The sequence below is a fragment of the Ammospiza nelsoni genome, chromosome 5, assembly GCF_027579445.1.
Source record: "Ammospiza nelsoni isolate bAmmNel1 chromosome 5, bAmmNel1.pri, whole genome shotgun sequence".
In the NCBI taxonomy this organism is placed as follows: Eukaryota; Metazoa; Chordata; class Aves; order Passeriformes; family Passerellidae; genus Ammospiza; species Ammospiza nelsoni.
The window spans coordinates 51496312-51510492 of NC_080637.1; the positions used below are offsets into that span (position 1 = coordinate 51496312).

Sequence of the window (14181 nt, forward strand, 5' to 3'; positions counted from 1 at the left end):
CAGTAGGAGCAGTGCAGCAGCCTGGGCTTCCCAGGGTTGGGCTTCAATGTCAAGGCTGTTCTCCTTCACCCCAGGTGGCTGAATGCAGCTCTCCCCTTGGTGAGATCCCTGCAGAGGCTGTAGGGCTGCATGCTTTTTTGTTTCCTTCTTGTGGTTTTCTGACATGGTGGGGGTAGCATTTTTATTGTCTTTTGGGGGTATCTTTTGCATGGTCAGTTCTTTGTTTCTGAGTCATCTGATTGGTGTTAGCTACATCTAAGACAGCGCTAAAAGCTTCTAAGAAGTCCACTATGCAAGAGGTCTCTGTGGGATACCCTAAGCTGAGGCAGGAGTGGGTGATTAATGCCTTGAGTGATTGTAGAGATGCTCAGGATTGGGAAAGAGTGACTGTGTGGCTGGCTTGCGATCTCAGCTTGTTTTTCTACAGCTCTTTGGTGTCTCCTGCATGGCCAGCAAGAAGCAAATGGGATATTCCAGCAACAGATACCTGTGCTGTGTATGCAGTGCTGTCAGGGCAAAGGAGGGGACTTCTGCAGATGGATTTTAAAAACTGTACTTTTTATCACTGTAACATAACAGAGAGGTGTGCTTTAAACCACTTGGTGTGCTTGCTTTTGGGGTTGCTTGTGAGCAATGAGGGGTCAGGCTGGAGGAGATGGAACCAGTTATGGTACTTCTAGGGGTGTTGAGAAACCCTGTTCTTCTCTGTTTTCTTCTCTGTTCCAATGTGTGAGTGCCTCTTCCCTCTTCTGAAATAATACCTTACTGTGTGTAAAGCTTTGTGTGAGATCACAGGGGTATGCAATCTGCAAACCCTGTAATTTGTTCGCTATATGCCACCCAGTAGCAAGAAAATTGCCCCGAAAAGATTAAGAAAACAGTGTCATGGCTCAGAGGAGCAAGGCATGTGCTTTTTGATAGGAGAGATAATAGAAGACTGTGGAATACTATGGTGACGGTGGGTGGGATATTCTCATGAACGTGTGTGTTGTCTCTCAGGCTGATGTTTTGATCTATCTTCTGTAGAATAAAGCTGTTTTCTCCTTTTTCCTTTCTTAAGGGTAACCAGGAGCCATCAGCAACTCCTGATGCAATGGTGCAGCCATTCACCACAATCCCATTTCCACCACCCCCACAGAATGGGATTCCCACAGAGTATGGGGTGCCACACACTCAGGACTATGCAGGCCAGACCAGCGAGCACAATCTGACGCTCTACGGAAGCACGCAGCCGCATGGGGAGCAGAGCACGAACACGGCCAGCACGCAGAACGGATCTCTTGCAGTAAGTGCACAGGGTGCCCAGCCAGAGCGGCACACTGCTTTGGGGAGAGGCAGCCACTGATTAGATTGCTGTTTCTCAAGTGTGCAGCAAGCCAGCAGTAGACTTGAAAGGAGAGAATTATAAACAAAACGCGGCTTCTGACTTTCCATTACTGGGTTTCCCCTTTTGCATGTTCCCCTTGTAAATTGGTGCCTGCAGAGAACAGTAGTACTTGAAATCATGATCATGGTGATTTTACCATGGTGGTGTTGTCCAAAGACAGTCTCTGACAAAAGTGTTAATTACTTTGTGTTAATTGGCGAATGGTTCAAATAGATGTGATGGAGGCAAATTCTGGAGGGTTGACAGTACAAAGAATTAGGGTGAGCACATGCATCTTAGGTGTAATCCCAATGTGGTTTTGTTTTCAGGAAGCTAACAGAGTAGAAAATTACTTTTCTTTGACTTTCTGAGGACAGCAGGGAACTTCAGGGAGCAAGGATAGGAGATGAGCTCTCAGTTACTGGTCATCCATTTGCCAAACCAAGATTTTCATCATCTTATATATTTTCTTTCTTCTTTCCATGGCCTGGAACTGGCACTGGGCAACATGCTGGCAGATTATCCCAGGAAAAGCTTTATCCACCCCTTAAGCCACTTGTTAAGACTTAACTTCCTAATAAAGAGCCTTATGGTGAGAGCCTTCGGCGCTCAGGGGCGGATTTAATCTGTTAATGCTTTCAGTTCTACTTGGAGTTGGTGTTTGGGTTGCAGAGATTATTTTTTTTCCCTGGTAAGTACTGAATGAATTCAATGCCAACAGTTGGAGGAACTGATAGTGCCAGCTCAAATGTTCATGGTTCCTGATGTGTGCTTCTGCTCCTTCTGCAGTGGGCAGTGGCTGCATGGTTGGCACCATTGATCATGACTTCAATAAGATACCTTGGATTTCTTCCTGGGAATGCCACAACTTCGGCGTCTTGAAAAAGTACACACTCTGTAAGGCACATTGCTAGTGCGAACAAGGAGCTTAGGGTGCCTTGCTTGGCAAAAAAAGTAGATAAGGAAGGACCACAGAGGAAATAAAACCAAGCACTGATGCAGTGTGCAGAAATGCAAGTCATCATTTTAGCACCACATTGTCCTATACCATTCCAGCATGTAAGATTTGGGTTGCCCATCTCCAGCAAACTACTACCTCAGGCTCTGCCGGTTGGATGAGGAAGCTGGAAACAGGGAATAAAAAACAGGGCAGTGACTTTCCCCCTGTGTTTTTGCTGTTCGCATCCTGGTCCAGAGCTTAAGAGCATTTCTTTTTAATGGAAATTATGTTAGCCTTGACCTTGGATGTAAGCTCTTGCCAGCCTTCCTGCTCCTCTTCCATATTAGGAGCCATCTCTGTGGCTCTGCAGGGCTGAGCTCTGTGTTTCATCAACTAATGCTGGCTCCAAGGAGCCCACAGCCTATGGCTAGCCTGTGAGGAGGGACTGGGAGCCCATCTGTGTGGGAGGGAGTGTTGCTGGGAGACTGCTGGCAGGCTGTGGTGTTGCCAGGAGTCTGTGGAAGGAGCCTGACTGGCAGGGGGTAATCCAAGAAACAGGCTGAATAGCACACAGCACTTGTACTGGAAACAGGTGTGCACGTCTGGAGTGACTGCTTGATGTGGTTAAAGACGTGCAAGCTGAGCATGCAGAGTCAGGCTTGTGGCCATAGCTGGCTGGGAAAGGCTAAGCGCACACACAAGGGCGTTGCTGTGGCTGCTATGCCTGGAACTGATCAAACCCAGAGGATCCCAGATGGTGGCACATGAAGAAACCTGTGGGAGCAGGGCTAAATTGCCTCAACCAGGGGCTTTTCTCACACCAGACTTTCACATACACTTGGATCTTCCAAGTCTCTATCTTTCTGTCTAGGAGTCCTCTATGAAGTTATTTTGATTTTGTGGGCTGCCTTAGGATGTAATTCCTTTGAACTTTTCTTCTCCTCAGTATGCTGATTAATGATGTAGGACATAGGGGAAGCTAGAAGGCTCGGTAGTTACTCAAGTTGAAGAATGCTGTTAAAATACAGCAGAACAGGTTGGTTATTTAATCTAAAGCATCTACAGCTAATGCTAAGCATTTTGTCCATCTTGTGTGTTGGCTGTTACTTGTTTGACACACACGTTCAGTCTGTATGGACTAGACTGTTAGGCTTTAAGGCATCTTGTCCTTTAACCATTTTACCATCTTGCTCAAACAGTACTGCTAACTTTAATAGACCAAAAAGCTGTCATGGGTGAGGTATGAGCCTTCCCTCCCATTATTGTGACTGACAAGCACAGCTGCTGTCACGTGTGTGAAGGCGATACCCCACACCCAACAGCCAGTGGATTTTTTAGCTGCTGACTTGAAGCCTGTGCTCCCATGGGATGATTCAGAAATTCCTTCAGCTGGACAGATAAGTTCCCTGCTTGCTTTTAAGAACAAGGCCTGTGATTGGCAGGACAGAGGGAGATAGCAAACGGTGTGGTCAGATAGGGACCTTTCCTGCTTTTCAGGCTGATAGCCTTTAGGATAACTGCAAAAGTAACAAAGAATGTGGGCGTAGCTTTAAGGTCACTAATAGAAAGAGGGCTTGATCTCGTTGGTCATATGTTACACAGCAATGTAATGTGGTCTGTAACAGGGTCCTTAAGACTCAGGGTGGGAGCACCTTCTCATAGAAACTTGGCTAGCTAGCTAGAATGATTTGAGATTAGTGGTAGTGTCTCAGTGAAAATACAGTGGTCTGGGAGCCTGAGGTCAAAGATCAGCAGTGAACTTATGTAAAATAAACTTTGAGAGTTGAAGTCCATGCCTTTCTACACAGACTAAAACCCTGAACAAAGGGGAATGACTGGTTGGTATCATGAGCTGAGATGAGCTTGGTTACGGAGGTTTGAATGTAGTAGAAAGCATTCGGAGTCTCAGGATTGGGGCATAGAAAAGAAGTTGGCACAGTAGTTGGTGTAATACAAACAGCTTCATATTTTGGGATCTCTATTTTAGGACCAAGTCTCATCTGTGGGGCTTTGTTTCTTGCCTGGCATGTGGCAGGAAGACCTCTCGGTCTTCATGTCCAAGCATCTGTCCTTTCTCTTGATACTGTCCCAAAGCACAGCTGAAAGACCTGGATTAAAAATAGGCTGAGGTACAGGACCTTATTTGGCCTACTTGGTCTGCCTGTGGCAGCCCTTCGCTTAAACAGTTGACGCTCAGCATTTCACTTCTTGTGCTGGGCTGCCTGGTTTCTTCCCCCTTCCCCCTTCTTGGTTTACCTTAGTGCTCTTATCCCTAATGGAAACACCCAGCACAGTTAGCTGCAAGGGGAGATGCTAATTAGGCTGCAGTACCTCTGGCAGCTGAGCTGATCTAAGAGATTCACTGCTGTCAGAAAGGAGAGATCTGGCTCCAAGCAAAAACTCCCACTCCTATTTACTGTCTCTGGCATTCCTTACGTGAGCCACTTTAATTCACTGACCTGGCAGAAAGCTGTCCAATTCTTTTGCTGGATTAATGAATTAGAGCAGCTCTTGGAGTGATCCAGCAAATGCTGTTGTTGCAAGGTAAGCGTGTGGAGAGCATGGCCAGAAGCCGAGAGCAATTGTCAGCTCTCTGCATCTCCTGGTACTCTACCCGCAGAGGGAAGATTAATCATCTGCTGAACTAAAAAGGCTTGCTTGATAGTAAATGCAATGCACTTACTACTGCAAGCTGATTATTCAACTTGTTTCTCTTGTTAATGTCAGAGGGAAGAATTTGTATGTCTGTATAAATTATGGAATGCAGCTGGAGGTATAGAAGTAGAGGAATAAGTTTATGTAAATTACTTCACATGAAAATGGCAGGTGCTGTCGCCTCGGTGTTACGTTGTCATGAACCAGTATAAAGTATTATTTAATTACAGAGCACCGTGTCTCTGCTTCTTGATGTGCTCTACTGAAATGTACTTAAATCATCTGCTATGCCATAAAGGGGTATTGACTTCCATATTCTCAAAGAAGACACCTTCATGGTGGGGGCCCATATGTGCCATGTTCAGAAGCAAGATAGGGAAGGTGTTAGGTCATCTGGCTGTGCATTGTACATCTAGCAAGGGCTTAGAAAGAAGAGAGCCAACCCACCAAGGATTCCTCAACTGACTTTTGCAACACATGGACAATGTTATAATGATGACTTCCCCTTGGGTATTTCTTGCCTAGACTGAATTTGCAGAATTTTTCTCTGTAATTACTTTTCATCCCTTTAATAATCAAAACAATTGCTCATGTGATGTATTTCAGGTGAAGAATGTGTTTAATGAATATCATTAGTTATTTTCTGATACTGCTAAGCAGGTAGACATGAGGAAGAACTAGCTTCAAATAAGTAGTTTGCTGCTGGTTGTTTGGCCAACTCAGCTTAGAAATTGCTGTCTTGAGGTTGCAAACCCTGACATTTAACATCAAGAGTTTGCTTTGAATATGAGGCAGATTGTCAGCACTTGCAGACTTGTGTCTAGTGAGGCACATTTAAAAATGAGAAATAGGAAATAAATCAACAAATATCATTACGTTAGAGTATATAGCTGTGGTAATTCTGCTTATCTCTCGAAGGTTTTAGCAGATCTAGCAGAAGTACTGGGAAGGATAAAAGCAATGATGAAAGGGATGTAGCAGGCTTTTTATGCGAAGAAATGAAATCCTCACTTACAGAAGGAGCTGTCAGGACTGAAGGTATATGACAAGTACATAGAAGATTGTTTGGTAAGGCAACTAAAATATGGAGCTTTCCCATTTTCACTTACTAGGATGCAAGTGCGAAATAACTGGCTGCCATGTATGGAAAAAAGAGCAGGGTTTACTACTTATTTTTTCCATATAATGAAGAAATTAGCATTGCAGCTCTTGTGCATGGGATGCTTTGCAAGTTGAGACATCAGCTGGCTTAGTTTGCTGGAGGAAAGTCAGGGAGCATTTGCCCTGTTCTGGTGTCCTTCCACAGATGCCAAACATTTGGCTGCTGTTAGAAACAAGATAATGGGATGGATGGATGGATGGATGGATCTTAAGTCTGTCACTGTGTGACAGTTCTTCTGCCACTGTTGATGGAGTGGTGACCACTAGCTTGGGAAATTTTGCTCTCTCTTTCACCTTGTCAGGGCATCCCTGTTTTGCGAGGAATGGGCTGGAACTGCTCACAAAAGATTTGACAATTTGACCAGCAGAGCAGGCCTTTCAGGGGGCTCCATTTCACCACTTGATTAAGAGGGAAAAGAAAAAGCACTAAAGAATTTCTGGTTAGAAATAGCCATCTTTGAGTTGAAAATGTTACTGGACACGTCGGAGGTATAGTGCAGCACAGCAAAGCTCCCTATGTGCTTTCCTGTGTTAGGTTTGTGTTCTGTGAGGTATGTCTGTAATGAGGAAAGTGAATAAAGTTACTTAAGCTTCATAATGTCTGAAAATAGATAACTAACAAAAAATATATATCAGAAAAAATACACCACAAATGCACCTGTGTGGAAAATAGTAAAAAGCCTTATAGAAGTTGATTGGTATGTTCTTAGAATTTTTGGTTCTGTTTTTTTAGCATACAGAATATTTTGGATGGTAGTTAATTGTGCCAGTAAGTAGTGCCCAATTTTTTTAATATAGGACTGCTGGCATCTCTGAAAACCAAGTACATGGATATAAATGTAAAATTGTATTTACTGCTATTGAAAAGTGATAATTAGCCTTAAGGTCTTCTGTCTGCTGAACAAGTGTTTAAGCAGCTAAAGTTCCCATGGCATTTGCTATTGGATGTGTGGGACCTCAAACCTACGTTAGCAGAGTGCGGTGGGGCAGGAGATGGGTTCTGTGTCTAGAGCCTTATTCTTCTCTTGTTTTTCCATGAAACCTCCTCAGTGGGTATCTGTTCATTTATGAGTGACTGTTTTTTTTGACACAGGTTCTTTACTAGAAGTCGTAGAGATTTTTCCACATTATCTGTGCTCTGCTTCATTGTGGGAAGATTGCCTTCTCCCAGTCGTTGCTTTTGGTCCTTGTCTCCACAGTTCTTCAAGCTCTTGATCCAAACAAGGTTGGGTGTTTGGTTTTGGCTTTTTTTGGATCCAAGAGTGATTGAGGAGCAATGGAGTGAGCACAGTCTGTCTCCTAGATTTTGTAAGCCACCCAAATCCCCTTTTAAATATAGTTATTAGTTACAGTTTGTATTTTGTAAATATTTTCTTTGCAATGATTTATGGCTCTTAACCTCCTCAGTATGATTCACAACGTTTTGGACCGCCTGCTTCCTGGGGGAGAGAATGGGGGGTTGGTTTTTGTTTGTCTGGAACTTGGATCTGAAGCGGTTCCAGTTCTAGAAGCAAGTGGGAGATGGAAACAGAATGTGCTGGGTATTAATAATCTCTGTGTTGGTGTGTTGCACCATGTCTGCCTCGCCGGGGAGGCATCCCTCTGTCTAGCCACACAGATGAGATCTGCTTGGAGCTCAGGTGGTGCTGGAGCCCCTGCCTCCCTGCTGCTGAGGGGAAATCCTCAGCAATTGCTTGTTCACTTGCATTAGGGTAGAGACCAGTTGAGAGGTGGGAACGTGGTTGTAGAGCTGCTTGGAACGCTCTCATGTTTCCAGGTGTCCTCCTTCCCTTTTACATGGCTATGTGCACGAGTGTAATCTGTGCTTTTCTTTGCAGCTACCTCTTCTTGCTTAGGGTTTCCTTGCTGCTGGCAGGTGTAAGGAAAAAGCTGACCTAGGGGCACAGGCAGCAAGGAGTTAAAAGTGAAGCACATGCTTTGCTGTCCTGAGCTCTGATGTGCTTCTCAGTGACCTTGAGCAGAGCTCAGAGCGTTCCTGTGCAGGCGTGAATGGCATTATCACCTGCATCAGTGCATGGTACACAGGCTGTGCTGAGGAGGTGCAGTGAGTCCGGTACTGTTCCTGAGTGTGAGACCTTTGCTGCAGTGTGTTTGCATTCCCTGATGAGAGGCATTGGGACCTAGGGAATGTGTATTAGTGCCCTTCTGGGCTGGCTCTCTAGAGAAGGGAGAGGTCTCTTTCTTCACTGGGAAGTGCTGACACGAGGCCAGGAGCTTGAACACCTGTGGGGAAGGAGTCAAGGTGGGGAGTGAGCACTTGGTGAAATGAGGGCTTTCATCATCTGGTTTGGTCAGGGTAGCACAGCTGCCAGGCTCTGTTGTGTGGTGCCTGAGAACAGGCTCCAGGCCCCTCCTTTCATCTTCTTCCTAATAAATTAAGCCAAGGAATAACTGTAAAAGGAAAAAAAAAAAAAAGAGATCTGAAGAGACTGGTTTTTTCATTTACGTTGTAGTTGAATGTGTGGCAGTGGACAAATGTACTGAACTAATGTTACGGTGGTGGAAAGTTCAAATCTTACCTTAGGGCCATGAATGATAGAGATGAGGGAGCTACAGCACAGAGAAGAAGATATTTAATTTTATACTACTACTGAAAAATTAGGCTATGCGAAAGCATGAAAAGCATTTGGAGTCTCTCAGTGGAGTTAAAAATATAAGAGTGGACCAAGATCCCTTTTTCCTTCTATCATTTCTTCTTTTTGCAGCATGTGTCTCACTGTGCACGTCTCACGTGCTGCAGAATGACTCCTGTGTGGCAGCAGCTCTCTGCCATATGCAGGAACAGCTGTGAGTGCTTTTGAGCAGGCCACTGTACATGATACATTGCACCCTTGGTAAAGGAGTTCTGCCCTCTGCCTGGGAGAAAATGGATGGGAGAGGAGTGCAAACAACATTCTGGCTTCCTCCCCTCTGGAAACACCAGATCCACTCCTGTGCAACCTATATTTTAATGTAGCTGTCCCTTTTAGCAGGAGTATTGGTGATTTTTGGGAGTTACTTTGGAGTACTTACTTGCAGGTGTTGTATGCAGTAGTGATAGATAAGCCACTCCTGTGTTTTGTCCTTCTTGGACAAATTTGCCCTGAGGAGCAGAGGACTCTGATGGAGGCATAAAAATAAAACCACTAAGTAGCTTGGTGTGATTTAATTGCAAGCCAGCTTCATTGATTCCTCCCCTAGGGTGTACTCTCTATGAGTTTGGAGAGCGTTTTTGTCATAGAGGTGAGGGAAGGAGAAGAGGTCAAACATACAGGGGACAGCTTTTGGATAAGATCAAAAGGAAGTTTCTAAAATGTTTCTCCAAAATTTGATGTTTGGGGGGTAATTGAGTCTTAGACAAATAAAAATGCTTCATTCTACAAGGCTTCTCCTGAGACTTGCACAGCTATTGGAAGTAGACATATTTGTCAGGGCAGTGTTGTCATTCTTCCTATCAGAGATAATTTATGCTAACCAGATCAAACATGTTTTGTGCTGCATGCACAGCTCTACTGAAATGAAATGGAAAGTTGCCACTGCTCTGCTCAGCATGGCAAGACCCCAGTACTCACTGTTTGCTTGCTCTTGTCTTTGTATATACGCTTGCTTTGTAATCAATATGCGAGTTCAAGGTCATATCTTTAAGTGGTATTTCTAGGCAGAAGATATTTTCTTAGTTGCCAATTGAGTTTGTCTGTGAAGACATGTTTCCAAATGTTTGTGAAGTGTTGTATACTGAATTATGTGCAGAGCAACCTAGCAAGTCCAGTCAGTGGTTGGAGAATTGGTGTGGGCAACTCCCCTCAGGTTTCTTTCATGTTTGGTACACAAATTGCATATTTAAAACAGGTGGAAAGAAGGACCCAAACCAGCAAAAACCTCAGCCCTTACATCTTTAAGGCCTACATGTTTTCTTGGAAGTGCCTTAAAAAGACTGACTCTTAGCAATTACAGTCCTTGCCTTATTGTAGGACTTCTTTTTACTTGATGGGTTAAGGGGGAAGTCAGGTTGGCATCTAAAGAGTTGAAATGACACTTTAAAGTGCATGACACGGGTAGTCAAAGCTTAACTCCTGGGAGTCTGAGGCAAGCAGCAGGAGACAGAGTGAGTGGGTGGGTGCTCTTTGAATACCTTGGCCTGTCAGTGAATGCAGTTGGAAAGGGACAAGAGTAATAAAACCGACTAAATTGTAGTCTGCTTTGTTCTGTGGCTCTGAGGTTTTGAGGTCATCTTTCTGACTAAAGTGTGAAAAATGCTATTTTCTCATCAAGCTATATTGCAAAGGGGCCTTGCCTTTATATTTGGTGCTGTGCTCAAATTTTAGCTCTTTTCAGTCTAAGCTCACACAAGCAGCTGAGGTTCTGTTCCCTACTTTTCTCCTGCCAGTAATCTCTGTGCAGGCATTAGGACTCTCGTCTGGCACACAGATCTCCCTTTTCCCTCTGCCTGCTTCTTGTACTTTTTCTGTGAACAAATACCCCTGGTGTACCCCTTGACCTCTCTTTGCCATGCCAGTCAGCACTTGAGAGCAGTGGAACAAATTGCCTTTCTTAGCTGTGGAATTGGTAGCAAAAAGCAGGACTTGGACTTTTTCTAAATCTTGCAGTGGTGATGACTGTTTCCTGTTCCTGGGCTCACTTAAATGTATGCAAAAAGTTAATCAGAGACATCCGTAAGCTGTTCCTATATGGATTTTACCATTTAATTATAGACCTTCTTTTAGGGTAATGTTTCTCTGAAGGGAGCTTGACAGAGCAGATGCCGTTTTGCCTCGGGATGCACTTCTGGTATTGGCCCAGTGAAGAGCTGCCACTTCAGCTGTGGGATTTTGATGATTGCATGAACATCCTGCCACATGAGATTAGAGTGGCGGTGCTACCTCCCAGCTCCAGGATATGAGAGATCTGTCTCTTCATTAGAGCTTTCATATGGTAGCAGCTGAAGTGAGGAAGAATGGGCTAAAAGAGAGAAGCAATTTAAGAAAACCAAAGACAAATCTACTAAGCTGGAAGGTGATAGGAGGGGAGGGAGGCTGAGATCTCGTTAGTGTTTACTCATGGAAAGGGAGGGGAAGAACAACAGATCGATTGTTAAGTGCTACTGGGTTTATCAAAATAATTGCCAGGCGCTAGATGGCTCCATTGCAAGTGCAGTGCTGATACCTAAGAACGGGCAGACGAGACGCGTGAAAGGAAATTGTGTGATTTCTGCTCATGCTCACACTTTTGTCTTTTCTGATTTCAGCAGACAGAAGGAGGGGCACAGACAGATGGACAGCAATCACAGACACAGAGCAGTGAGAATACTGAGAGCAAATCCACTCCAAAACGACTTCATGTGTCTAACATTCCCTTCCGCTTTCGAGATCCTGACCTTCGGCAGATGTTTGGGGTAAGTTATGAGCACCTCTTCAGGCATGGCAGATTCTCCTCCTCCACAGGTGGGACACCTGGTGCTGTGTATTTGTGTGAATGAAAAGCCCTTCCCCCTCAGTTTAGTCAGCACGCTGTAATATATTTGCAGGAGTAGAACAATTGGTAGTGTTTAACTTAGCTGGTTAATACACATGAAAACTATAACAATGGTCTTCCTATTAAGGTGTTCATAGAATCATAAAATGGTTTGGGTTGAAAGGGACCTGAAAGATCATTCAGTTCAAACACCCCTGCCATGGACTGGTACATCTTTCACTAGGTGTGTTTAAAGCTCAATCCAGCCTGGCTATGAGCACCTCCAGGGATGGGGCATACACCACTGCTTGGGGCAACCCACAGCTTCTCTGAGCAGCAATGTTCAGTGTAATCTAACAATTGGTTTGGGAAAAAAAACCAACACAAAATGAAACCTTACCTTATTTCTGAGTAAAGGCCAGGATTAAACACTGACTTGCAAAGCACTGTTTTTCAGTTGCATTAGAAGCATGTTGAAGTATTTCTTTCCTCATGATCTATTTCTGTGATGAAAGATGGCTGCCAACAATTTGCCAAGCAGTGATTGCATGTGGAAAAGCTAGTGCAAGTCAGATGGTATTTTATATTGTGTATGATATACCTTCCATTGCTTTTGACCACATAGTTTGTCTTCCCTAATCCTTGGATGCTATTCATGATTCTTGATTTATAACCTCTTTGAGGAAGAATTTGTTTATGTGAGTACATGTGGTGACTCTGTCCATGTGAACATGGATAAATGAGCTAGATGTCTCATGACCTAACCTTCAGGTGAAGTCATCTATATGTCATATCATCATCAGGGAGTATTTGACTTGTTGATATAATATGATCCTGGGTTGATGGCGTGTTTTAAAGTCTTCAGAAATATTTATTATTATTTATGAAGTTAACAGCTGCTGCCTTTTTAAGGTGCAGTCCAGTGAATGGAAGTCAGGAAAACCCAAAGCTCTTGTCACTTTAGGCTTAGAGTGTATATCTTGGTCCTCACTTATAGCAGCTGCTTCTCCAAATTCTGCAGTATTTCTGTTTCAGTTGTTGCATCTCCTGAGCATCTCAGGTATGGGTGTGTATGCATGCACAAAGGCACACGCTCACATGCAGAGTAGTGTTGCAGTATTGTAAATGTGTCTAATTCATGGACTTCAATGCTGTAAATGAGAGAAGAATTTGGCTCATCTGTCTGTAGCTTCGACAGTACAAAAGGAACAAAACAGTGGTCAAAATGCAGAAAGGCAAGGCTACTATTCAGAGGGACCTGGCCAGGCTGAAGAAATGGGCTGAGGGAAGTGTTAATGTACTCAACAAGAGTGAATTTTCAGGCCTTTCATCATACTCAACTTTCCATCAACCAGGCTCCCCAGTCCTTTTCTGCAGCACTGTTCTCCAGCATCTCATTCTCCAATCTGTCAGGACATCCAAGGTTGCCCCATGCCAGGTGCAGAATCTGGCACTTGTCCTTGTTAAATTTCATATGGTTGGTGATTGCCCAACCCTCTAATTTGTCTAGGTCTCTTTCCAGGGCCTCTCTGCCTTTGATTTATCAATTAGATACCGGGAAAATGTTAGGTTTTTTGTGAGGATGCTAAAATAGTGGAACATGTTGCCCAGATGGGTTGTGGACCCTCCATCCTTGATGGTATCCGACTTGACTGGACACAACCTGGCCAAAAAGATCTCATTGTACCTGCTGTGAGCAGGGGATGCACCAAATGACCTCTGGAGTCAATTCCCAGCCAAAGCCATGGATCTGTGATTCTGTTGCAAGAGGCCTGGGTTTGCCTCCATCTTGTTCATACCTTAGGTTATTGTTATACTCTTGATGCCTGTGGGAATGTTTTCAGAATTAAACTCATCTGGCAATCTGTGATTGCTGAATCTTCTGCTCTGCTTTGTGGTTTTTCCAGCCTGCTTCTTGCTGTTGCAGGGCTGTGCAGCAGGCAGTTCTGTCCTGTTTGGACAAATGCTTGCTGAAATCACATCCAGTTCTTGGACGACCTGCTCCAGTCTGTATTTATCACATCCTGCTCTGTGCCACGGCTGCTCCCCTCTCCTGGGAGCTGCGTCGCTTACATAAAGTGTTCCCCATTGCTGTCCCTTCTCCTGGGACTGGTGCTTAATTGACAGCTAGCCCTTTTCACACTTGTTCACCTTGATGCTTTTCTGCCATGTGCTCCTGGTGTGGGAGACACGGGTGAGATGGAATTACAAGGACATCCCTTACTTGGTGGCTCTTGCCTATGCTTTGCAGGTTGAGACACCTAGGCAGTTTAAATTAACTGCTGTCCTAAGGAGTGACTTGTAGAAAATGCACTCTAACTGCTTGCTTTAAGATTTCTTCTCCTTTTTTGGGCCTACATGGTGTCCTTTTTGTGCATAGGAGGGATGGGGAATAATGCTATATTAATTGGTTTCTGGTGTTCCTCTGGTGTTTATTTTTTCTATAAATATGGTCTCAAGTTCCAGCACATTGATGTGATTTTAACTGGGTAAATGATATATTCCTTGTAAAACCTTTTGGTAGTTCACCTGGCCCTGTGGTTGCTGAGAGTTATGCCTGCCAGCAGAGTGTTCATCTTCTGGGACACATGATACCCCAAGTGCCATT

General features: G+C 44.2%; 1 protein-coding gene across 10 annotated transcripts in view; it reads left to right on the forward strand.

The window, feature by feature from the left end:
• The window catches only part of RBFOX2 (RNA binding fox-1 homolog 2), a 170707-nt gene that overhangs the window by 108773 nt on the left and 47753 nt on the right, over positions 1 to 14181 (forward strand). For all 10 annotated transcript variants that reach the window (XR_009418487.1, XR_009418489.1, XR_009418486.1 and 7 more), the window contains 2 exons: positions 1061 to 1285; positions 11368 to 11514. Coding sequence is in view for 5 of the 10 variants with exons in the window: in XM_059472216.1 (XP_059328199.1) it covers positions 1061 to 1285; positions 11368 to 11514 (372 nt within the window). In the remaining 5 variants the exon portion in view is untranslated. The remainder of the gene's footprint in view (positions 1 to 1060; positions 1286 to 11367; positions 11515 to 14181) is intronic.